The sequence below is a fragment of the Jatropha curcas genome, chromosome 9 (assembly GCF_041381405.1).
Source record: "Jatropha curcas cultivar XTBG-Jc1 chromosome 9, XTBG_Jcur_1.0, whole genome shotgun sequence".
In the NCBI taxonomy this organism is placed as follows: domain Eukaryota; kingdom Viridiplantae; phylum Streptophyta; class Magnoliopsida; order Malpighiales; family Euphorbiaceae; genus Jatropha; species Jatropha curcas.
Window position 1 is genome coordinate 3,364,090 of NC_143159.1, and position 25,263 is coordinate 3,389,352.

Below are 25,263 nucleotides of genomic sequence, written 5' to 3' on the forward strand. Positions count from 1 at the left end.
AACCCAACCAATTCTACCGTAGGAATAGGTTGCTAAGATACGATCTAATAACAACCCCTAATCAACTAGCAATCCTAAGTACGACGAAGGATTTAACTGTTAACCGCTTTAAAATCTAATAGAACCCTGTCCAGATTAATAGAAACTACGAGCATCCATTTAAATCTGATTATATTCTTTCTTAATACAACCTAGAAAGTTCTACCCAATTAAGTTATATTAATTACTACTGCATCAACCTAACCAAACAATTACGGATTTGATTACGCCGAATAGCTATGGAAATTTCTACCAAACAACATAACGGGCCCTGTTAAATCATTCAATAGAATTTCGCTAGGGGATATATTTTCCCAATAAATCACAGAAAGGATATAAATGCAATAGAATAAAGAAATTTAATTAAGTTCAATATAATCTCACAATCGAAATCAAACTTCTACCTTGGTTTAGCCTTAACTGAACAGAACGTTTAGCCACACATGACTATGGAAGAAAACATCCTCACAAGAATTGAAAGTTCGGTAGAAATCTCTCAAAAAATTCTGTCAAATTCGTCACAACCCAAGGGAGGCGGAAGATCATCCACAAAAAGACCTAATTTCGACTTAAATAGCCCCTAGAAGGTGGGGTCCACTAATACAATAAAAATACCCACTAAAACCTGTGTCTAATATCATCCTGTGGCTGTAAAACGTGCTGGAATTAGTTGAAGAAGTCGTGACCAGCCAATAATGTCACAATCAGTCCGCTGGTCTGATTTCCTGCTTAGTCTTGCCCAAGGCTAAGAGCCTAACAACTTGCATTTGTGTTCCAAAATTCCAGCAGCTCCTTCCTTGCTTCAAAACATTTCAATTGTGCTCCTTTTTGCTTCATTCATATCAAATCCAACTTTTCCTAGCATAAAAACAATAAATCAAGTTAAACCACTCTTTTAAGCACAAAATGACATCAAATCAACACAAATATAACAATAAAAGAAAATTGGATTTGCAAGTTATCAAATTTCCCCACACTTATCCCATGCTTGTCCTCAAGCATGACTTAGAATTCGACATCTATTCTATATAGGAGACCACAACTTCACAACGAAACTCGATTCAACATATGCAAAAATCGCAAACAACGCAACATCGCAATTGGATATCAAACCGTCAAAATCATTCCATCATCGTGAACTCAATCGAAAAAGGTTACACTAAGAATTCTGAAAACACTCACGCACACATACGAAGCTTGAATCAACAAATGTTTTATCGAGCAATAATCAAAGCATATAAAATACATTTTCGTAGCTTCAAGAAAACAAGATAATGAACAACCATAAGCTCTCCTCGCGGTTCCCTCTCCACTAATGTAGGACAAGTCTCAACTAAGGATCATCAGGTCTTTTATATGGGTTAGGCTAGGGTAATGGTTACAAAAGAAAAGGATAATGTAAGGCTAGAGAGTAACAAGAAAATAAGTCTTTCACATTAAGTTCAAAGAGCAATGCACGTTATTAACTTTAATGTTTAGATGGCAACAAATGCAACTTCACAAAACAAAACATAACATTGTAGCCTTTCCCTCTATTTTTCTTTTTTTTTTTTTATTTTATTGCTGCTGTTTATTTATTCTTTCTTCCTTTCTTTTTTTTTCTTTTTTCTTTTTTTTTATTTCTTTTCTGATTTTCTTTTCCTTTTTTTTTTTCGACATCACAACGACTAATTACATATAAGTCGCTATGACTATTTATTCCAAAACACAAACATAAACACGAAACAAAAATGCATTCGCGCCAAAACTTGAAACTTAAACATGCATGCTCAACAACGATTAAAAAGAGTATTTCCTTGTTCAAAGGTGGTGGGCAAAGAGCTTTTTGTGTTATATGGTTATATTGGGGGTTATGAAAAGAATTTGGAAACACGCATTTAGCATGCTTCGTTGGCTAGAAGGGGTAAGAAGGATGGTAACGTCAAGGTGGGAAAACGTAGAATTTTTTTTTTTTTTTTTTAGATCGACCAAAGAATGCCTAGATCATTTCCAAAGTCGAGACTCACCTAGGATTTCGCCTCAAGGGAACGTAGAAGAGAGTTCTAGTGTTCGGAAGCTATCCTAAAATTTTTTTTTTTTTTCAACGATTGCTCTCAAAAACACTTATCAAAAGAGGCTAAGTTTCGAAAACCCGATTTGAGAATTCAAAGTGTAAACAATTTAAACCAAGATTCACGAGTGCAATGACGGTCAATTTCAAGTTATGGTTTTCGCTTGCTAAGTCTTGTCGTCTAGGGCTCTCACAATAGTCAGACCAAGTTTCAAAAGCAAAGTTATCCTCTCTAGATATCCTATAAATTCTAAATCATGTTTAAAGACACAATTAAGTCCCAGAGTAATCCCAAATGCAGCTCAAAAATAAAAAATTTTACTCAAAATATTCATGGGATAAGTGGTAAATAAAAACTCTAGGAGCATTTTTACAAAACAGTCAAAACCGGTCAAGTTTCATACCAAATATGCACATGGCAGCAGCATAAACATAAGCAAGTACTAAGAACAACACATGGCAGTAAAATTAAAAATTTCAGCAAAGATGGTCACATTCCCCTCCCCACACTTACTCCACACATTGTCCTCAATGTGGACTCAAGGCTTAAAATGTAAATAAAAGGTAAAGTTGAAGGAAACTGCCCTGTTGTGAAGGAAACTGCCCTGTTCTAGCCATTAAGAATATTGCTCTTGCTCATCCTGAAATGCAACTGAAAACACAAAAACACAACCAAAAGAAAAACAAAAGAACAAAATGCAAACCAAATGGTTGTTAGTCTGCAAATGTTATTCAGCTTTCTATTACCTCAAAGATGTTAACCAAGCAAAGAGCCAGCAAAGCAAAATCAGTTCAACTTAATAAACAATTCTGCTCAACTATCAATCAAATTTCCAATACTGAACATGGCATTAAAACAACATAGCAAAACAGGCAAGCAAACTTAGTTCAAACAATGACAACAGATTCTAAGTTTTAAGAGCTCATATTCAAAATACTAATTTTAAACCCAATAAATTGATCCCAAATCGCATTGAACACTGAATTTAGTCAATAAAAGCCTAGAATGAAACCCAACTCATAATATTCAGCGATCGAACTCCACTCAGTTATCAATTCCAACTCCAATTTAAACAAAATTCGAATTATCAACAAGCAAGAAAATTATAAAAACGTCCCCTTCAGCAAGTATTGCAAAGTTAAACAATAAAACCCAATAAAAACTTGCGAAACAACAAAACCCATAAATCATAATGTGCTCAAATAACTTCAGCCAACAATCTATAATATAGCTAAGTTCTTCCCTAATTCAAATTCAGCAACAATTGATTAACTAAAAAAAAAACCCAATTGAAATCAATGACAATGCAGTAAATTGGAGCACAGACACTATCTTAAATCACGATTTCTATTCTAATAGGAAGTAAATTAATACCTGTTGCTGAAGTTGGCACGGAGAGGAATCAGATGAGGAAGGAAGACGCTGCTGTTGGGTTTTGCGTCGCGCTGTAGAGTGACGTAGGATTGGGCTAAGGACGAAAAGAAAGTCTGTTTGGGTTTTAGATCGTCGATCGGAGTGACAAAATTCTTGTCGTCGTTCTTCAGAACTCTTGCCGTCGTTCAAGACTCGCAGCCAACGCAGATTTCGTCCAAAGAGCGCCTGCTGCCCCTGTTGTGCCTGCTGCCCCTGTTTGGGTTCTCTTATTCTCTCTTTTTTTTTTCTTTTTGTTTTCTTTGCAGTTGCCGCACAAATATAACCAGTTATTATTATTATTATTATTTTTTTTTACCCAGTATAATAACAAAGTAGCTGAATAAAAAAAATAAAAAAAAAAGTCAAATATACCCTCTTGCTAAAATGAATAAACTCTCTATACTCACCCCAACGAACACAATAAAATACAAAATAAAACAATTTTAACCATGCCATTTAAAAACCCCATAGAAGCTTTGCTATAGACTCTTGAACCCAGAAAAACACAGTGTCCCCAGGTTAGGGACGACACCCTTCATGAAAATTTTTTTTTTTTTTTTTTTTTTAAAAAAAAAAAAAAAAATGAAGAAGAAAAAAAAAATAATGAAAATTCAGAGAAGAAAAAAAAAAAAAATAAAATAAAATGAGGCAAAAACTAAATGCTGGGTTGCCTCCCAGTAAGCGCTTGATTTTAACGTCTCCGGCTAGACTTTCTTGAGCTAATCAGCTGTACTCCCCAGACTCTTCGAGCCTCAAATTCTCCGATTGAGTAGCTCCAAAACCTTCATAAAATGGCTTCAATCGATGCCCATTCACCTTAAAAATTTTATTGGTCTCTAGACTTTGAATTTCCACTGCACCATGAGCAAAAACATTAGTAACAACAAATGGACCAGTCCATCTGGACCTTAACTTACCAGGAAATAATTTGAGTTTAGAATGAAATAATAGAACTTTTTGACCAACTACAAAGCTCTTCCTGGATATCATGCCATCATGGAAAGCCTTAGTCTTCTCTTTGTATATTCTGGAGCTTTCATAAGCTTCATTGCGAATTTCCTCAAGCTCTTGCAATTGTAATTTTCGGTTATCACCAGCTTCACCATATTGCATATTGCAGCGCTGAATAGCCCAAAATGCGCGGTGCTCCAACTCGACAGGCAAATGACATGGTTTGCCATAAACTAAGCGATAAGGTGACATTCCTATCGGTGTCTTATACGCTGTCCTATAAGCCCATAAAGCGTCGTCCAGCCTGACGCTCCAATCTTTTCTATTAGGACTCACAGTTTTTTCCAGTATAGACTTCACTTCCCTATTCGAAACTTCTGCTTGTCCACTTGTCTGCGGGTGGTAGGCTGTAGAGACACGATGCGTAATACCATACTTTTTGAACAGATTCTCCATAATCTTGTTACAGAAATGAGTTCCTCGATCACTTATAATTGCTCTTGGAAGTCCGAACCGAGAAAAGATATGGCTCTTGACAAAATTCACTACTGTCTTCGCATCATCAGTCCGGGTTGCCTTAGCTTCAACCCATTTGGACACGTAATCCACTGCCAACAATATATAGCTGTTCCCGAATGATGATGGGAATGGCCCCATAAAATCTATACCCCACACATCAAAAATCTCACAAATAAGAATAGAGGTAAGGGGCATCTGATCTCTACGACTCAAATTACCTGTCTTCTGGCAATTTTCGCAAGATTTGCAATAAATGTACGAGTCTTTAAACATTGATGGCCAGAAAAGTCCACACTCCAGAATCTTGCGAGCTGTTCGTTGAGGACCAAAATGACCTCCACAAGCTGATGAATGGCAGAATTTCAGAATGGATGGCACTTCCACATCCATAACACATCTTCTAATCACCTGGTCAGAACAAAACTTCCACAAGTATGGATCATCCCAAACAAAATACTTAGCATCTCTCTTGATTTTATCTTTTGCAGCTTTAGTTAAATTTTCCGGTAAAGTACCTGCAACTAAATAATTCACTATATCAGCATACCATGGAACAACTTTTTGGAAGCTAAAGAGTTGCTCATCTGGAAAATCATCGTCCAATGGTGACGGCTTTTCATTCAAAATCAACCGGCTAAGGTGATCAGCAACAAGATTCTCGGACCCCTTTTTATCTCTTATCTCTATATCAAACTCTTGAAGCAAAAGAATCCAACGAATCAAACGAGGCTTGGAATCCTTCTTCTTTAACAAATACCTCAATGCTGCATGGTCAGAGAAAACTATCACCTTTGTTCCTAACAAATACGACCTGAACTTCTCCAAAGCAAACACGATCGCCAAAAGCTCTTTCTCTGTGGTAGAGTAGTTGCATTGGGCATTGTCCAGCGTTCTTGATGCATAGTATATGACATGAGGATTCTTCTCAATACGCTGTCCAAGAACAGCCCCTACAGCATAGTTACTCGCATCGCACATAATCTCGAAAGGATTGTTCCAATTCGGTGGTTGGACTATTGGAGCAGAAATGAGCTTCTCCTTCAACATATCAAACGCTTCTCTACACTCCCCATTGAACACAAAAGGCACATCTTTTTGCAAAAGCTTGCAAAGCGGTTGAGCTATCTTTGAAAAATCCTTAATAAAGCGTCTGTAGAAACCTGCATGGCCAAGGAAAGAACGAATCTCCCGCACACTTGCAGGGTAAGGTAAGGATTTAATTACATCAATTTTAGCTTTGTCAACCTCAATGCCTCTTGATGAAACAATGTGTCCTAGAATCAAACCTTGGTCCACCATAAAATGGCATTTTTCATAATTTAGCACTAGGTTTGATTCTATACACCTCTTTAAGACTTTTGTAAGGTTAGTTAAGCATTCATCAAAACAATTACCATAGACAGTAAAATCATCCATAAATACCTCAATAATCTCCTCTACAAAATCTGAAAATATACTAACCATACACCTTTGGAATGTGGCTGGTGCGTTGCAAAGACCAAACGGCATCCGTCGATAAGCAAATGTACCAAAAGGGCAAGTGAAAGTCGTCTTCTCTTGGTCTTCGGGTGCCACTGGTATTTGAAAGAAGCCTGAAAAACCATCAAGACAACAATAATGAGAACGACCAGCTAATCTTTCCAACATTTGGTCAATAAATGGAAGTGGGAAGTGATCTTTTCTTGTGGCTGCATTTAACTTCCTGTAATCTATGCACATCCTCCACCCATTTTGAACTCTTGTAGGAACCAACTCTCCTTCAGCATTCTCCACTACAGTAATTCCTGTCTTCTTAGGCACTACCTGTACGGGGCTTACCCATTTGCTATCAGAAATCGGGTAAATCATACCAGCATCTAACAACTTTAGTATTTCCTTCTTCACCACCTCCATCATAGGTGGATTCAACCTCCTTTGAGCTTCTCTTGTGGGTTTGCTTCCTTCTTCTAGAAGAATCTTGTGCATACAAGTTGATGGACTCAACCCTTTAATATCTGCTATTGTCCATCCTATGGCCTCTTTATGCTCCCTAAGAACTTGAACCAAGCACTCTTCTTCAACCTCACTAAGTTTGCTTGAGATGATAACAGGCAGTGTGTCTCCATTCCCCAAAAATGCATATTTTAAGTGGCCGGGCAGCGGTTTCAACTCTAACTTGGGTGCCTGCAAAACAGATGGTAAAAGCTTCTCATGGTGAGAAGGCAAAACAATATGGCTGTGGCTGCTTGTTAGGGGCTGATTTGTCTCCATCTCACACACAATTTCCTGTACATTTTCATTAACCAAGAAGGTTTCCTCAATCTCTTTAATACTGTCCATATTAATATTCCTGCAAAGCACTAAATCAAGCTCGTCAACAGCATTTAATTCAAACATTTCTTGTGCTAAAGGATCAATTGCATCAATAGAACAAATACTAGACACATCACTAGGGTACTTCATAGCCTCATAAACATTAAATTCGACTTTCTCACCATCGAACTCCATAGATAATGTGCCTTCATAAGCATCAATTTTTGTCCTTGCAGTGCGGAGAAAAGGTCTCCCAAGCAATAAATCAGCTACAGTCGAGGATTTATCATCCTCCATATTAAGTACATAAAAATCTGCTGGAAAAATTAAATCACCAACCTGAACCAAAACATCTTCTAGCAATCCCACGGGATACACTATAGACCTGTCTGCCAATTGAATAATAATACGCGTTTCTTTCAAGGGACAACCCTTGAAAGATGAGTAGATAGATAAAGGCATGACATTTATAGAAGCTCCTAAATCACACATAGATCTCTTAATCCCTACATTGCCTATTTTACAAGGAATAGCAAACATACCTCGATCTTTACACTTTGGTGGGAGTCTCTTCCTTTGAATCATGGCGGAGCAAACTTCACCCATCTCTACCTTCTCAACACTATCTACCTTCCTTTTGTTGGTACAAAGTTCCTTGAGAAACTTTGCGTACTTCGGTATTTGCTTAATAGCATCCAATAATGGAATATTCACCTCCACCTTGCGAAAGGTCTCCAAAATGTCTTTCTCTTCACTTTCCTTCCTTGTTTTAACCAATCTCTCGGGAAAAGGAGGCTGAACAGTAAAGGTTTGGGGCTGCCGTACTTCAGGCTGTTCGGAAGGCCCATTTCGGTGAATTTCTACCTCCTTTTCAGCTTCTTCCTTAGAACTGCTGCTGCCTTTTTTAGGGGCTGCTGTGTTTAGCTCTTTACCACTCCTCAAAGTGATCGCACTTGCATTTTCCCTTGGGTTTACCACCGTTTGGGAAGGAAGCTTCCCTTGTGTTTCCAATCTACTCAAGGAAGATGCAAGTTGACTAATTTGTTGTTCCATATTCTGCATTCCCTTTCTTGTTTCTTGCTGGAATTCTTGTTGAGAAGTGGCAAGTGACCTCACAATATCTTCCAATGGTATTTTTGGGGGAGGAGCTTGTTGAGGAGGTGGTCTAGCTGGTTGGTATCCTTGGAAATTTTGGTAGTGGCTTCCATAGCTAAGATTAGGATGATTCTTCCAAGTACTATTGAAGGTGTTACCCATCGGTCTTTGGGGCTGCCCGAAATATCCTCCCATAGCGTTAACTTGCTCTTGATCACCATACCATGATGGACATGTGTCAGTTGGGTGATCGCTGCAACATACCTCGCACACACTTCTCTTCACAGGTTGCCCTGCAGCAATAGATTTAACAATAGAGGTTAGTTCATTCAGTTGAGACTGAATGGAAGAATCACATACCTGATATAGCTTCCTGGAGGGTTCTTCAACTTGGCCAAATTGTTGTGAATTGGCGGCCATAGTGGAAATAATTTCTCTTGCTGCGAGTGGAGTCTTGTTAACAAGTGCTCCCCCACTAGCTGCATCAACCATCTTTCTTTCCATGTCAAGCATCCCTTCATAAAAGTACTGTATTAGGGACTGTTCAGACATCCCATGTTGCGGGCAGGCTGCACATAACTTCTTGAATCTCTCCCAATAGTCATAAAGACTCTCTCCAGCCTTTTGTCTAACCCCACAAATTTCTCTTCGTATGATGGCTGCCCTAGAAGCGGGAAAATACTTGTCCAAGAATGCTCGGGCCATATCAGGCCATGTGGTGATGGAACCTGGAGGTAGATTAAGCAACCACTCCTTAGCAGCATCTTTAAGAGAGAATGGGAATGCTCTCAACTTAATTTGCTCTTCAGTTACCCCCTGCGGTCTCATGCTAGAACAAACTCCATGGAATTCCTTCAAGTGATTATGCGGGTTTTCAGTCTTTATTCCATGGAAAGCCGGAAGTTGATGAATCAGACCCGATTTAAGCTCAAATGGCACTTCCAACTCCGGGTAAGTAATACACATAGGCTGCTGCTCTACAGGGGCAGCCTGTAGCTCTCGAACAGTGCGGTTTTCAGCCATAACTTCCTCTTGGTCAATTTCTGCAAGAATATCTTCCTGCTCTAGACTTTCTTCTTTGGTTTCAGCTGTAAAATCAAGGTGACCAGCTGCTGGACTTTCCGGTTCAGTTCCGGAAATCGATTCGGCCCACTTTCGCTCTTTCGCTTGTCTCCTTAGTGAGCGGGCTGTTTTCTCTATCTCAGGATCAAATAATATTGGCAAATTTTCAGACCTGGTCATTCAAAAAGACAGCAAACAGTAAAGTTAACTAGTCCCCGGCAACGGCGCCAAAATTTGACGGGCGTCGAATCCGCCAAAAATAATTAACCTGCTCCCCTACAAAATAAAACTTGTAAATATGGTGAGAAGGATCGAACCCTAGGGATTAGCTTTGTCGAAAATAGACCAAAACTGAAAATAAAATTAAAAATAGATATTGAAACGGGGGAATTTAATAATCGAACTAAACGAATTAAAATTAAATCAAAGAAATAAATGCAATAAAATTAAAAATTGAACCTGAACAATTGATAGAAAATTCAGCCAAGGCATACCGCGGATCGAAAATTTGATTCGAGTGATCATTGATTCAAGATTAATTCCTTAATTCATATTACAGACAAGTTATAGCCAGAAAGAACGTCAACCCAACCAATTCTACCGTAGGAATAGGTTGCTAAGATACGATCTAATAACAACCCCTAATCAACTAGCAATCCTAAGTACGACGAAGGATTTAACTGTTAACCGCTTTAAAATCTAATAGAACCCTGTCCAGATTAATAGAAACTACGAGCATCCATTTAAATCTGATTATATTCTTTCTTAATACAACCTAGAAAGTTCTACCCAATTAAGTTATATTAATTACTACTGCATCAACCTAACCAAACAATTACGGATTTGATTACGCCGAATAGCTATGGAAATTTCTACCAAACAACATAACGGGCCCTGTTAAATCATTCAATAGAATTTCGCTAGGGGATATATTTTCCCAATAAATCACAGAAAGGATATAAATGCAATAGAATAAAGAAATTTAATTAAGTTCAATATAATCTCACAATCGAAATCAAACTTCTACCTTGGTTTAGCCTTAACTGAACAGAACGTTTAGCCACACATGACTATGGAAGAAAACATCCTCACAAGAATTGAAAGTTCGGTAGAAATCTCTCAAAAAATTCTGTCAAATTCGTCACAACCCAAGGGAGGCGGAAGATCATCCACAAAAAGACCTAATTTCGACTTAAATAGCCCCTAGAAGGTGGGGTCCACTAATACAATAAAAATACCCACTAAAACCTGTGTCTAATATCATCCTGTGGCTGTAAAACGTGCTGGAATTAGTTGAAGAAGTCGTGACCAGCCAATAATGTCACAATCAGTCCGCTGGTCTGATTTCCTGCTTAGTCTTGCCCAAGGCTAAGAGCCTAACAACTTGCATTTGTGTTCCAAAATTCCAGCAGCTCCTTCCTTGCTCCAAAACATTTCAATTGTGCTCCTTTTTGCTTCATTCATATCAAATCCAACTTTTCCTAGCATAAAAACAATAAATCAAGTTAAACCACTCTTTTAAGCACAAAATGACACCAAATCAACACAAATATAACAATAAAAGAAAATTGGATTTGCAAGTTATCACCTGTTATTTTTATCTTTTCCATTAAAGAACAAGGCACATGCATACATTACAAACAACTCTATAACAGAAATGTAGTTTTTATAAGCTAATGCATATATACCTTCGAGGTTGCATAGATAAATAATCCTACCATTGCGTCTCAACCATCTGAACAAACCAAGAAGGCACTTCTCTTTCTAAACTGAGGGCCCAAGTTAGCAGTTACTTTCCTCTGGAGATCAGTTTAAACTAGATCTTGATTCTGTTATCATCCATACTTTGAATGACACGCTGTGCCTCAAATTGTTTTGGGCCATTGGATCTTTATATGGTAAGCGCTTCATACTGCATTACTCTCTCCCACAGGTCTTGGTTTTTCTTTCCAGAAAGCAATGAATTATTGTTCGTTCAGGGTTTTGCCTGATGCAAATACTAAATGTTCTCATTCATTGAGAACAAACAATAATACTCACCTAAACGAATTTCGCGATCTCAGCATGCATAGCGACTCGATTCCAAGTATGTTATGACAAAGCTTGTAACCATGTGAGGTTGATGTTAGCTAGTTTCTAAAATGTCTACTTAAAATCTATCTACATTAACAATGTATTACAACCAATTTGGTGTGATTTTTCAGGTTAAAGAATGATGAACATTTCTATGCCGCTTGACCTTCCCAACCACCGTGGCCATTCTCCATTTGCACCACCACAAGAAGTTAGAGACCAGTTCTCATTTTCAAGTATAAAAAAAAATTGCTTCAAGTAAGTTCCTTGCGCTGGTCTATACTATCATTTGTTTGTCACTAGCTGTATTGTCTAAAGGATGTGTGGTAATCAGAACACGTTGATGTATGGTGTATCTCCTTTTATGTAAATACCTAATGCATTTCCCTTAATTTGCCACCTGGATGGTTGAGATTGTCAAAATACATATGATAATGGTGACCCTTATTTCTCAAAACGTATGTTTTTTATTGGGTTGCTGCTGTTGAATTCTTTGTTATTTTAGTCTCCTGAAATAACGTGAAGCAATAGTGGAATTACGTGAAGTAATATGCAAGAGAGTTGCAACTTTGGTAGAAATTGTTATTATTGGTCAAAAACTTGATACTATGCAGGAGTCGGGCAGGCAGTACCCCTTACGTTTACAATTTGACAGTTCGATGGTCCAAGTTTCCCTAATTATATTTCTTTTTCATTCGGACAAGAATATGGTTAGGCATTTCTAATTTGGGAGAAAGATTATCCATTGATTAAACTGACATCACCAAAAAAATTCGCTGAATGTCTGTCTGTCATTGCTTCATGGCTGCTTGTGTAGATTATTTTATTGGATACCAACCGCTGTCTAGCGTAATCAATTATTTTATTAGAGGATGCAGCTAAACTTCTATAATTTATGACAATTTTGCAAGGGTAGTAACAGAGAATTCTAAACTGGAGAATTTTCATCCTTATTGACTATAAAGGCAACCAACAGTACTTTGTCAAGGCCTCTGTTTAGAACTGTCGGCCCTGAAATGGCCGTATGGCCCACTACCACCCCCTCCACCCCCACCCACACCCCCGCCTCCGCCACCACTTCCATATCCTGTGCCTGCGCCAAATCCACTTCCTCCACCACCAAAACCACCACCTTGACCAAAGCCACCGCCTCCGCGACCTCCCCCAACTGCCCCATAGCCAGCATCACCACCTCCTTTTCCATAACCTTCTCCAGGATCAGTCCAGCCGCCCCCACCACCACCGGAACCATAGCCAAGACCACCACCAGACCCTGCCCCATAACCACCAGCATTTCCACCATGCATTTGCTTAGTCTCGTATCCCATTGGATCCCGGTCAGTTTGTAATCTCCAATCTTCCTTATTAGCTTCAAGAAGAACAAAACTACAAAGCCCAAATCCCAGAAGGACGAGAACCCAAGAGGCCAAATTTTGTGTTCCCATGACTTCCCACTAAGAAGTCAAAATCAAATAAAAGCTTGATTATCCAAAGATTAGAAAGTAGGGTGCGCGTCTAACGAACTCGTATCAGCTCTAGTTGATGATATTATTAATATATAGGACTATTCAGTGAGTTGTGGAGTGTGCGTAATGAGCCGAAGCTTTCTGGTGATGAGATCGATTTGCATGACCACGAGGGGCAACCCGCATGGTTTGTGTGCGCTCGGGCTTGCGGGCCTGTTGCCATGGATGGGCCTTCAAAGTTGTGATATGGGCTTGAGGACTAATTTTAGGCCTTTTTTCAACTTATTAGCAACATTCTGGATTGGACCTAGGGTTCGTGAAACCATTGACTTGACCAGTAATACCTACTAGGCTACTACTAGCCTGCAGGTCCAGGACAATTTCATTTTGATGTTCACTCAAACCAATCATGTCTGAAACAAATCATATAATTTTCTCTTTTTTTTTTTATTATTATTATTTTTGTTTTGTTTTGGGTGTGGCTATGAATTTTAATCAGAAAAAGACCATTGAAAATCATATGAGAAACGATTTCGTCTTCATGAGAAAGTGACATATTAGCTAACCCATGAGAAACACTGTAAATTGTTTGGACACGTCGACGCAGTAGGGAGTCCTTTACTTCTGGACTTTGTCATGTGCACGGTAGAGGATATAAAGAACAAACTTGACTTTTGAGGCCAGAAATATTCACCTGCTTTGTAAAGAAAACAGGAATTCTATGCTATAAATTATAACACTCCATATATGCGAATTCATTTGAAAATGAATTTTAAGTTATCATCAGTTTGGACATCTAAATCACAAAATTAAGTCCTTAACCTTCCAATATGTATATATATTTGCGTTCTTGTTTTAGAATTTGCCTCTAACAATTCCAAATTTCATAACTGGATAACGTCTAAACATTACTAAATTGACATGCAGAAACCCATTAATTTATGGTAGTTCATGCATTAAATCATGACATGTTTACAGTTGTATTGTATTTAAAAGATGAGGTGCTGGATCCTTTTCGTCAATAATTGCTGCTAATAGAGCATTGGAATTGGATTATCCTCTCTCTCTATATAATGTAGCTTTAGGAATCTAAGGTATCAAAATTCAAAGGTTTTGCATCTCAATAATTAATTATTGCTAACTATAATTTAATTAGTTGACAATTATTGCCGACAAAACTTGACATCAGCTATACAATCAAAGGATCAAAGATTTTTTAATTCCTGATTCAACTTTTTTCTAATTACCTTATTTTTGTAAAATGCTAATTTTGTTTTAAAGTTTTTGCTCTCTTTAGACTATGGAGAATTAATACATATAGACCTTCGCTGGTTCAGTTTAATTAAAATCAAATAATCTAATTTTTCACATAAATAATTTAATCGAAATGCATTGTCTTTGTACTGTAAAAATGCGGAGGAAGACGATTGAAAACCAACTGACAAGCATATATGAAAACATACGACTCGAAAGGCCCATCACAGATATGATTCCATTGCTAAATTATATATAAGAAAAGCTGTTTTTATAACTGGAATCTTAAAACAATGGCCGACCATTCTTTTTTTTCTTTTTTTTCCCCCTCTTCTTTACTCCTTTATAGTACTTTTCTTTTTAGTGTTATAGTGTTTGCCAACTTGGACTAATAGACTACTGAAACTGATACGATACCAACATGAAAAAGAAGTGTCTTAACTTGTAGATGGTCCATATTGCTCACTTTGTTTTCATATAATAATTTTTAAGATGTGATATGGATTCTTATTAATCCTAAAAATTTTGCATTTCTAAATCCATATATTTCGGCTGTATTCGACAATAATTTTTTAAATAGCTTTTATCATTATTTTGACCAATCAAATCGCTAAATATTATTTTTACAGTGTTCGATAATATTGCGTATGAATTAACTTTTAGATATTAAAGTATCATTTTATAAAAGTTTAATTCTTTGTACATTTAACTTTTAATGTTTTATAAAAGTTACTTTTAACACCTTTATATATTTAATATTTTATTCAATCTAACACCGTAACCAAACTTATAAAATATTTTAATTAAGAAAATACGTTATAATTGAATATTTTAACATTAAATAAGTGATTATTTTATTTTTATTGAATTTTATTTGAATTTTTGTAACAAAACCATAAAGCAGAGATATTTCTTACGTATTTTAATTTCAAGAAAATATGAGGTTAATAAGATCCACCTGTGTCAACATAGTAAGATTTTTAATCAAACAAAAAGCATGACTATGATATTTATATTTAAAATTCCGTGCAAATAATTCTAAAGTGAGCATTTTGTGATTATAAAAGAAAGGCAAGCAATTATTGGCAGAGGTGGGCCCAATCCAGCTAATTGTCAAAAGATAATAGGAAGAGTGATAAAGAAACAACCATAGGATCAGCGTCTGGTGTGATTAAACATTTGAAATTATTTGATTATCTGACCAGCGAACAGAAAAATGCCACTCCATCAACCATCTTTATCCTCGACCTTTAATGCTTTCTGATAATTCTAATCCCTTAAATTTCTGCACTAAGTTGCTTACTTTTTTTTTTAATATATAATTAAGAAGTTTAATCTCATCGACAGCGAAATATAAAAATTTTTTATTTTCCCAACTAAATACACTTCTCGACAATCGAATTTATATTCTCATTCTTATAAAAATTGAGATCGACATTTTATTGATACTCAATTACTTACTTTCCAGCCTTGCAAATGGTTATTTTACTTTACGTGGCCAATATTTCCATCATCACCACCACCAACTATGAATATCTAGAACAGATAATTGCTTATTATGAAAGTAATTAGTCTGAGTTGATTCTTTTTTCCATTTCCTCTGCCGGTTTGATGATTAGTGCTCTTCCCACTGCTTCTAAGCAGATGATTGTAGTTGGATTCTTTAGTGGAATTCATTATATTTATTAAAAAAATTACGTGAGTGACTAATTAGGTAGATTTTTGAGTGGAATGATATATATATATATATATATATACACACACTTATATGGAAAAAAAAAATTACATAGGTGGCAAGCTCTTGCCCTTATTACGTGAATGAGTGTTATTAGGACAGTAATCCACACGGTTGCATTTTAGTATAATAAGAGTATGGCGGTGGGTTGTAAAGTTTAATATCAAAATGCATATGTGGCAAGCTCTTGCCCGCTCATTGAGGTATCCTATTCCTATACATACATAAATCCACGAAGTGAGATTCTTGAGAATTGATGTTGTGAACCTCTAAATCACATGGCCGACTACACGTCAGATAGAATATTAACATCTCTAAACCAAAATTATCTAAAATTATAATGATTAAAATTTTCAACCTATCAATGCTCTCCCCAACTTCACTCTAAACAAAAACCACCCAAAAAAAAAATCTCGAGTAACATGTTTTCTTTTCACCCTTTCATATGTAACTCCTTTTTATTTATTTATTTATTTATTAAAATACAAAAAGATCAATCAAGACAAACTTTTATAATTTCTTCACATAACTAACTGTTCACGAACTGAACTTGGAAATTTAAAAAGATTAAAATTTACAAAGATCCATCTGTATTTTCTTTTTTCTTTTTTTGGAATTGTATATTAGCAGCAATCATTGCCACCTGAATACTAGTTTTTTTACCATGAACGTCAATTCTGATAAACAGTGTATAAACACTGATAATTATGATAGGGCCCATAGCATCCATCACAAAGCTCCAAATCCCTTTCACATATACGGTGGACAAGGATCCACTGGAGTCAAACCTGGTCTCACCAAGCATCATATAATATAATATAAATATGATAAGATATGATATTTCCCCACTTATGACTTGCCCCAATAAGCATTATATTGCAAATGCATCAACCGTCTAGAAGCCAAGAGAATCTCACAGACTCCTATGTAATCCTTGTTTAATTTCTCTTCTCACTGCATTTTATAAACACCCACCATCAGACCTGACACAGTTAAGTTGCCTCAGAGCCTAAATCATCAAACTGATAGTTGGCAGGCACAAAAGATTGAAAATGAAGGTATTGAATTTCAGGGTTCAACTGATAGCAGCATTTTGCCTCTGTTGCGCATGTGTGATGGCAGAAGAAGTGAAGAAGCCGCAATCAAAGAAGACTTACATAATTCACATGGACAAAGCCAATGTGCCGGAAAGTTTCGACGATCATCTCCAATGGTATGATTCAGCTTTAAAATCAGTATCAGAATCTGCTGACATACTTTACACTTACAATACTGTAATCCATGGCTTTTCCACAAGACTCACACCCGAAGAAGCAGAATTACTTGAAAAACAAGGAGGAATTCTCTCTGTCGTACCAGAAATGGTATACGAGCTGCACACTACTAGAACACCAGAGTTTCTTGGATTAGGAAAAAATGATGCTGTCTTCCCTGCATCAGACTCGGTTGGTGAGGTGGTTGTTGGAGTTCTAGACACTGGTGTCTGGCCAGAGCTAAAAAGTTTTGACGACACTGGTCTTGGCCCCATACCAAGTACCTGGAAAGGCACCTGTGAGACAGGCACGAACTTTAATTCATCAAATTGTAACCGGAAACTGGTTGGAGCAAGATATTTCTCAAGAGGGTATGAAGCAGCATTCGGACCAGTTGATGAAACAGCAGAATCAAAGTCCCCAAGAGACGATGATGGGCATGGAACTCATACAGCAACCACAGCAGCAGGGTCTGCTGTCTCAGGAGCTAGCCTATTCGGTTTTGCTACTGGGATAGCACGAGGGATGGCTCCACAAGCTCGAATAGCAGCTTACAAGGTGTGTTGGCTTGGTGGGTGTTTTGGGTCAGATATTGTTGCTGCAATGGAGAAGGCTGTTGAAGACGGTGTGAATGTGATATCTATGTCAATTGGGGGTGGATTGTCTGATTACTATAGAGATACTGTTGCCACTGGAGCTTTCACAGCAACAGCACAGGGAATTCTCGTATCATGTTCAGCTGGAAATGGTGGACCAAGTCCAGGCAGCTTGACCAACCTTGCACCTTGGATAACTACTGTGGGTGCTGGAACACTGGATCGAGATTTTCCAGCATATGTAACCCTTGGAAATGGGAAGAATTATTCAGGCGCATCCCTTTATAATGGAAAGGCATCAATTGATTCATTGGTCCCACTTGTTTATGCTGGTAATATAACTAATTCAACAAGTGGTTCGCTTTGCATGTCAGATTCTTTAATCCCTGCACAAGTTGCTGGAAAAATTGTGATATGTGATCGAGGGGGAAACAGTAGGGTGCAAAAGGGGTTGGAAGTAAAAAATGCTGGCGGTGTTGGGATGATTTTAGCAAACACAGATTTGTATGGTGAGGAGTTGGTTGCAGACGCACATCTTCTGCCTACAGCTGCTGTAGGCCAAAAGAGTGGAGATATCATCAAGAGTTACGCCTTCTCTGATCCTAAGCCAGTGGCCAGAATTGCTTCTGGAGGCACACATCTAGGAATTGTGCCTTCACCAGTGGTAGCAGCGTTCAGTTCTAGAGGCCCAAATCTGCTGACTCCAGAAGTACTCAAACCAGATTTAATAGCTCCAGGAGTCAATATACTGGCTGGATGGACTGGCGCAGTTGGACCAACTGGACTAACAGATGACAAAAGGCGGGTGAACTTCAATATCATTTCTGGAACATCCATGTCATGCCCACATATCAGTGGGTTAGCCGCACTCCTCAAGGCTGCTCACCCAGATTGGAGCCCAACTGCCATCAGGTCTGCCCTAATGACAACAGCCTATACAACATACAAAAGCGGGAAAACCATAATTGATGTGTCCACTGGGCAGCCATCAACACCATTTGATTATGGTGCCGGACATGTAAATCCAGTAGCAGCCCTTGATCCTGGCCTTGTCTATGATGCCACGGTCGAGGACTACCTAGACTTCCTCTGTGCACTAAACTATAGTGCAGCCCAGATTAAGATTGCCACAAAGAGAGACTACACCTGTGACCCAAGCAAGAAATACAGCCTGGGCGACCTCAATTACCCGTCTTTCTCTGTTCCTCTACAAACTGCTTCTGGCAAAGGAGGCGGTAAAGGAGTAATAACCACTGTTAAATACACTAGGACTTTGACTAATGTGGGAGATCCAGCAACATATAAGGTTTCAGTGTCTTCTCAAATTAGATCAGTAAAGATCTCGGTTGAGCCAGAATCACTCAGTTTCAGTCAGCAGTATGAAAAGAAGAGTTACACAGTAACATTTACTGCTACTTCTATGCCATCGGGTACCAGCAGCTTTGCTCATCTGGAATGGTCAAATGGGAAACAAGTTGTTGGCAGTCCGATAGCTTTCAGCTGGACATAGACTTAAAATCTTTTAGAATTGGATGAATGACTACTATTAACAGGACATGAAAGTGCCTGTAGCTATGTTTAATGAATGTCTTTTACTTTCCCCTTCCAATGTTACATCAACTGCTCCAGCAACAGCCAGTTGTTGTGCTTGTAATTTCTCTCTAGATGATCACAGGTCATAGAAAAAGGAGGGAAAAAATAACTGTACAGAAAATCAAGCAAAAATTTTGTATGTTAATTATTTTCCAGTCTTATCACATGCTTCTTCAATCAAGTTTTAAATCCTTTCATACTCTTTTGTCCTTCATGGTTATGGAATCACCATCTATACAATTTTAAAGGAATCTAGTGGCTGCAGTACCGTTTATTATATGATTTGTCATTACTAGTTAATTACTTTGGTTCTATTCTACTAAAGCCTCACGCTACTTTGTTTTTACTCTGTTTTTGCAGTTGCAGCTGAGAAAACGGCATATGTTGAATAATTATGGATATCTGATTTTCTTTTAGTCTACATATGGTGTCAAGATCTTTTTGTCAACGAGGAATAGCTAGTTTGCAGCTTGATATTATTGCTGCTTATTGTTCACATCCCAGTTTAGCAGCTTTTGGAAGTGCTTTGACATCACCAATAAGGGAGTTCAAAGCACAAATTCATTGTTTCATATGGTGTCTCAAGAGAGCAAGCAATTAGCAAACTTTCTATCATGATTTAATCCCATGTGGATGGTATTGTGGATCCAACAAAAATTGAATTTCAATCAAGAAACCCAATGGTGGCCGGCCTTGAGGCTGCTAACAAAATATTTGTGACGAGCCCAAGAAGAAATTCATTTGTTTCAGCAGGGAAAAATCAAGAACTCTCTGTCATTAAACTTGTTTGAGCAGTCATAAGACTTGTTGAAATATAAAAGCTAAGGTCTAGCTCTAAGAATGGTTGTGGACCTATCTCGCTAGAAAAAAATTGACTTTCTAATTTCATCAATTTTACCCATCTCTAATATAACATTTCAATATCAGACACGATTCATGATACATTGGAACGAGTCACAGCAAAAACAATCAACTTATAGATAGTGCATTTTTCTGCATATGTGGCCAAAGTTCATTCTTGAGCTAGCCATATGTGTAAAAAATCCAACAAGCTAGCAACCTAGTCATAAAAATTCATAAAAGGACAGTTATAAAAGTTTTAAAAATAATCACCAAATATAGAGGTCCCTTGCCAAAAAAGCAATCCATCCTTGTACCCCTACGAAGACTCACTCTTTAGGGAAAGTAATTCTTCTTCTTGGCAAAGAGAATCAGTAAGACAACTGGGAAGAGCATGAATTAGAACATCATTCAGAATCTTGTTTAGACTGACAAACGGGTAGGTAATATGTATCAAGCTGCCAATACTTGTGTTTCACACCTTCCCAAACTTCTTCCGCCAGACAATCTTTAACAGGCAAGGGAATTAACTGTGTGGAGTACCCCAAATTCTCGAGTTCTAAAGAAACTAAATTGCAGTAAACGATATGGAAAAATGCATTACCTCCACAAAGTCCATTGAAGAATGAGTATATTCCTCCAGGCTTCAGTAATACAGGTAACTGTTGGTGGAACTCTCTTAGATCCTCATAATACTCTCCATAAGTGTCAAAGAAAATACCTGCACAGGTTTTGCCAAAATTAGGATGAGTTACATCAGTTACCTTTGCTGGTGGGCCAGATAATATGTCTTTCTGGATAACTGTCATTTACAATTCCGAAGAACAAATTAAAAGGCAAATTAAAATTTCAAGAGAACATTTTGTAGAAAAACCAACTGCCAATATAGCACTTGCATAGAACTTGATTATAAGGAAAATGAAGGAAATGTAATAAGGACTATTAGATACTTCACTGCTGGACATGATAAAGTGTATTATGTACTCGAAAAGATACGTTATGTTACACCCCATGTAGATGAAAATCTAAAAGAAAGGGTCAATAATCAATATGTTGTCATAAGGGATTTCAATAAGTGTGAATTCATTTCAAAGTACCAAATTCATTATACTCCAACATGGGACTATTATCACTTTTTTACAATCTTGGAAATTAATTCCCTCTTTAGTCCTTGGAGTCTATCCCTCTTATTAAAATACTTGTCTTCAACAAATGAAAGATTAAAGATGCGTATTCCTTCCATAAATCATATCTCTGTCATTCTCCACATCAACAGAAGTCAAACCAAAATGCATTTTTGCTCGGAAATCATTTTGATAAAAAAAAATATTGGCACGTGCTTCAAATAAAATTCAAAACCGATATGAATTTGTGCATGTTAAAAGGCAAAAAATCTTCAATTACCATCATAAGTTTCAAGCTGAGAAAGAATATCGTGCCACCGGCCAAATATTGTCTTTACATTATCTTTCTCACCCCAACCAGTATGAAGCATTCGTTCATAAACCTCTGGATGCGCCTCAACAATTGTGTGAGTAGTTGGATTGTACTGTTGAATGGCTGTATCCACGAGGCCCATTCCAAATCCAATGTTTAGTATGTGACCACCTCCTGAGCAAACAGCCTTAGCGTGCGCCTCCATCAGTGGTTTCTCCCAAGCCATCATAATAGCTTTGCTATCAGAATCCATCAGCTTATCCTCACTAAAAGTAACTCTATCTTCCAAGTAATCTCCATCAGCATGGCTGTTTTCATTTGCTTTCCTTGCAATGGTTCCTAAGATCAACTCAGATTGAATTCCTACGTAATTATAGGAATTTTTAGCAATCATAAGTTCAAAACAAGAAAGCAAACTTATTTGCATAAATGTTTCCAGTAATGGAACTCGTGTGCTTGTGAACTATTGATTAAATTGGAGCATAGAGAGACAGAGAGGAGAAAACCCCATGATTCCATGAACTCTAGAACTTAATACCGTATAAGCGAATTTTCATGCACATTAGGGTTGTAATTCAAAATATTTAAATAAAAAAAATGGTAGGATACGGCAAGACTTGAATTCAATTGATACTGAGTGATGGTGGGTCCAAGTTTCAAAAATAACTTAACACATCTCATTATGTCCCATCCTGTTCCTAAGGGTATTATGGAAAACAAGATAGTTTCAGTTTATTGTTCAGTGGAGGGCTTAAACCCAGCTACACCCTGGCTGGGCACAGTCATGACAATTAGTGAAAAATCTGTTCAAAATCATAACATTCAATTCTATCACTTCAAAATTTCTTTCAAACATAAAAAAGTGCCTAAAAGGAAAAGAATTTAATAACATCTACTATATATAAGTTTTTCTTTCTTGTTTACAATCACAATTACAGGAAGACATCTTATGGTTAGAATTTAAACTACGAACTTAAAAGAAATTCTTGGATTTCAAGTCCCTAATCTAAATGGACCCTAGTAGAATTGAACTTAATAATTGCGAATGGTTTGATATTATGAGCATACCAGCATTGAGAAGAACTTCGAAGGCCTCCTGGTGACCTTCCTCCATAGCTAAATCGCCAGCCGATAGATTAGACGGAGAGAGCGCATTCCAGGGGGAACCGGCTTCCAGAAGGGCCTTGACGACCGCTGCATGGCCGAGCTTGGCCGCGTGCATGAGCGGAGTAAAATCATCACTGTCGAAGTATGAAACGTCGGCTCCGGAGCTTACAAGAGCTCTAACCTTGTCTATTTCACCGTTCTTTGACGCCTCGCAGAGGAGTTGGCCCTCGTTCATGGCTGCGCTTCAGCTGGATTTACGCTCTGAACCCTGCCCCCTTCTCCCGCTTCAGCTGTAAAAAACCATTTGGGAGATTTGGATTTGCCCCCTCAGGTTCTAGTAAATTACAATTTTCTCCCGCAAAAGATGTAATGCAACTCCGTTCCGTTGTAATTGGGGAAACTTAACAAATAACGTTGTTTTAAAACTATTTATTTGATGCCAAAATCAAACTATTTATAAATTCAATGCTTGAACTGTAATAGAGAGAATAATTTATCCTGTGAAGAATTAATAGCTTCAATAAAAAAAATATTTGGATAATCAAATGGAGATATAGTATAAATATAAAATGTGACCATTAATCAATCAAGTAATAATATTTTATTATTAATTTAACAGATTAAATAATAATTTAAATAAAATATTTAAATAATTAGAGATTTTTTTACTGAAACATACGAATTATTTGATTTTTTTTTTAATTATTTGGTTAAACAATGAACAAATCATGAAATTCATCACACGTGGATGGAGCCACGTTTGCGCCAAGGGTGAGAATGAGGCCTTTGAATTTTTTTGAATACTTGAATAATTATTCTCTAAAAAAAAAAAGATAAAACCCTCGTAATTATATGCCTTTTAATCACTGCTCTCCTGAGCCTACTAATTATTGATTTAATAATTGTTGATTTCTACTAATGCATTATAATTTAAGCAGACTAATAAATTAATTTTAAATTTTAGTATTCAACTTAATTACATATAATATTTTCTTAATATTTAATAAATTAATTAATTTTATAACAATCATGAATTTTTATTTTTATTTAAAAAATATTTTTGTTATTATAATTATATAACAATACTAAAACAAAGTTCAATATATTATTTCACCATGAACTTTAAGTTTTATTTTAATTTCACTCTAATTTGACCTTTATGTCAATTTCATCCTGAACTTTAATATTTTGTTGCAATATTAATCTAATATGACATTTATTCTAATTTTACTATAATTTTTGGCGTTTTGTTGCAATAGCACCCTAAATTATAATTAGGATTTAAATTGTAAATAAAAAATAAATTGTTGGGTTAACTTAATAGATTTATGTGAGTGAAAATTTTTGGATTAATAGTAAGGACAATCCCTATATATTTTTAATATTTTCAAATTATTTATTTAATTGATAATAAGTAATATTTAAAAATTGATTATTGGATACATGAACATTTTTTTAATTATTTGTTGGCTAAATCCTTATTGAGTTAAGGATAAAAAATGATAAAATAATATTTATTGACTAAATCCTTAATATGAGTTTGTCAAAATATGCAAACAGAATGAGACGGATAGAGTACTTATTATTAATTAAAGAAAAATTTAAAAATATTAAATACAATAGTAGAGATTGTTCTTAATGTTAACTCAAACTCCCTAATTTACAGAAATATATTAAGTTAACCCAAGCTCAAGGTTAAAAGTGAATCTAATTCTTAGTTACACTTTAAGTTTTAATTATAATTTAGGGTGCTATTGTAACAAAATATCAAAGTTCAGGTTGAAATTGATATAAAAATCAAATTAAAGTGAAATTGCAACAAAATATTAAAATTTAAAAAAATTGACACAAAAATCAAATCATAATGAAATTATAACAAAATCTAAAATTGAGAGTGAAACAATATATTAAGTCTGAAAAAATCAATCAATACCTAGATTCATGATCACTAATGAGCTAACCACGTAATATTAAACATCAATAGAAAACTTACCATGAAAAATAAAAAAGGTATTTTTTTTTTTTTTTAATTGATTACGGCAAACTCATGCAATGCCTTCCCTAAACCTGAATCTCCCAATAAAAAAGCGCTAGCTAAACTCTTATGGTACACTGATTTTGACCATATTACTGACTCTTTCTTCAATCATGTCCGCGTTGAAACGCCATCGTAATAGAACATGTATGATATTCCTTCGCACTGAGATTTATAATCTACGTTAAAGATTCAATTTATTAGAATCATGTGGCTGTTGTGACCCTTCTTGTAGACATCATTACTATTAAAAAGCTTTCGTCGTAGATTTTGCGAATCCAATTAGAAAACCCAAAAAAAGCCTCTCCCTCCCATTTTAGATCAGTGTTTGTAATCTTACGCGCATTTTGATCTGCAGTTGCAATGTTGTTTTGACAGAGATTATTACGAGCTTAGGTTTCTCTTGTCTTTTCTTTCCCATACTCGATTAATTTGGTGGAGATTAATTTAAT

At 36.5% G+C, this 25,263-nt stretch overlaps 3 protein-coding genes, 1 long non-coding RNA gene, 1 other non-coding gene and 1 pseudogene across 6 annotated transcripts; 2 read left to right on the top strand and 4 right to left on the bottom strand.

Annotated features, from left to right (window-relative positions):
* Positions 1-375: 375 nt before the first annotated feature.
* On the bottom strand, positions 376-3,781 carry LOC149493463 (uncharacterized). Its single transcript, XR_016322455.1, has 2 exons — positions 3,465-3,781; positions 376-2,741 (listed from the first exon to the last, which is right to left on the bottom strand). It is a non-coding gene; the product is annotated as an uncharacterized LOC149493463 (long non-coding RNA).
* A 445-nt stretch (positions 3,782-4,226) lies between these two features.
* LOC149493464 (uncharacterized) lies at positions 4,227-9,602 on the bottom strand. The gene has a single exon (XM_089725919.1). It carries the CDS (start codon positions 9,600-9,602, stop codon positions 4,227-4,229), a length of 5,376 nt encoding a protein of 1,791 aa, XP_089582045.1.
* Positions 8,911-9,017, top strand: LOC149493465 (small nucleolar RNA R71). Its single transcript, XR_016322756.1, has one exon. It is a non-coding gene; the product is annotated as a small nucleolar RNA R71 (small nucleolar RNA).
* A 2,461-nt stretch (positions 9,603-12,063) lies between the features above and the next one.
* Positions 12,064-13,031, bottom strand: LOC149493466 (uncharacterized). Its single transcript, XM_089725722.1, has one exon. It carries the CDS (start codon positions 12,938-12,940, stop codon positions 12,479-12,481), a length of 462 nt encoding a protein of 153 aa, XP_089581848.1. The 5' UTR covers positions 12,941-13,031; the 3' UTR covers positions 12,064-12,478.
* Positions 13,032-16,782: 3,751 nt separating this feature from the next.
* On the top strand, positions 16,783-19,556 carry LOC149493467 (subtilisin-like protease SBT1.7 pseudogene; annotated as a pseudogene).
* Positions 19,557-20,253: 697 nt separating this feature from the next.
* Positions 20,254-23,105, bottom strand: LOC149493468 (ankyrin repeat family protein). Of its 2 annotated transcripts, XM_089726489.1 has the most exons (4): positions 22,738-23,105; positions 21,637-22,032; positions 20,837-20,953; positions 20,254-20,740 (listed from the first exon to the last, which is right to left on the bottom strand). In XM_089726489.1, the coding sequence occupies exons 1-4, from the start codon at positions 23,009-23,011 to the stop codon at positions 20,640-20,642; spliced, it is 888 nt and encodes a 295-aa protein (XP_089582615.1). In that variant the 5' UTR covers positions 23,012-23,105; the 3' UTR covers positions 20,254-20,639. The 2 variants fall into 2 exon arrangements, with proteins under 2 accessions (XP_089582615.1, XP_089582614.1); XM_089726488.1 differs by having other exon boundaries at positions 20,254-20,953; positions 22,738-23,098.
* Positions 23,106-25,263: the final 2,158 nt, after the last annotated feature.

Coding starts and splice junctions, on each gene's coding strand:
- LOC149493464 (XM_089725919.1), bottom strand. CDS start 9,602: ATGACCAGGTCTGAAAATTTGCCAATATTATTTGATCCTGAGATAGAG.
- LOC149493466 (XM_089725722.1), bottom strand. CDS start 12,940: ATGGGAACACAAAATTTGGCCTCTTGGGTTCTCGTCCTTCTGGGATTT.
- LOC149493468 (XM_089726488.1), bottom strand. CDS start 23,011: ATGAACGAGGGCCAACTCCTCTGCGAGGCGTCAAAGAACGGTGAAATA. Junction 22,033..22,737: donor CGAAGTTCTTCTCAATGCTG/GTATGCTCATAA, acceptor ATAATTACGTAG/GAATTCAATCTGAGTTGATC. Junction 20,954..21,636: donor TCAGCTTGAAACTTATGATG/GTAATTGAAGAT, acceptor AAACCTGTGCAG/GTATTTTCTTTGACACTTAT.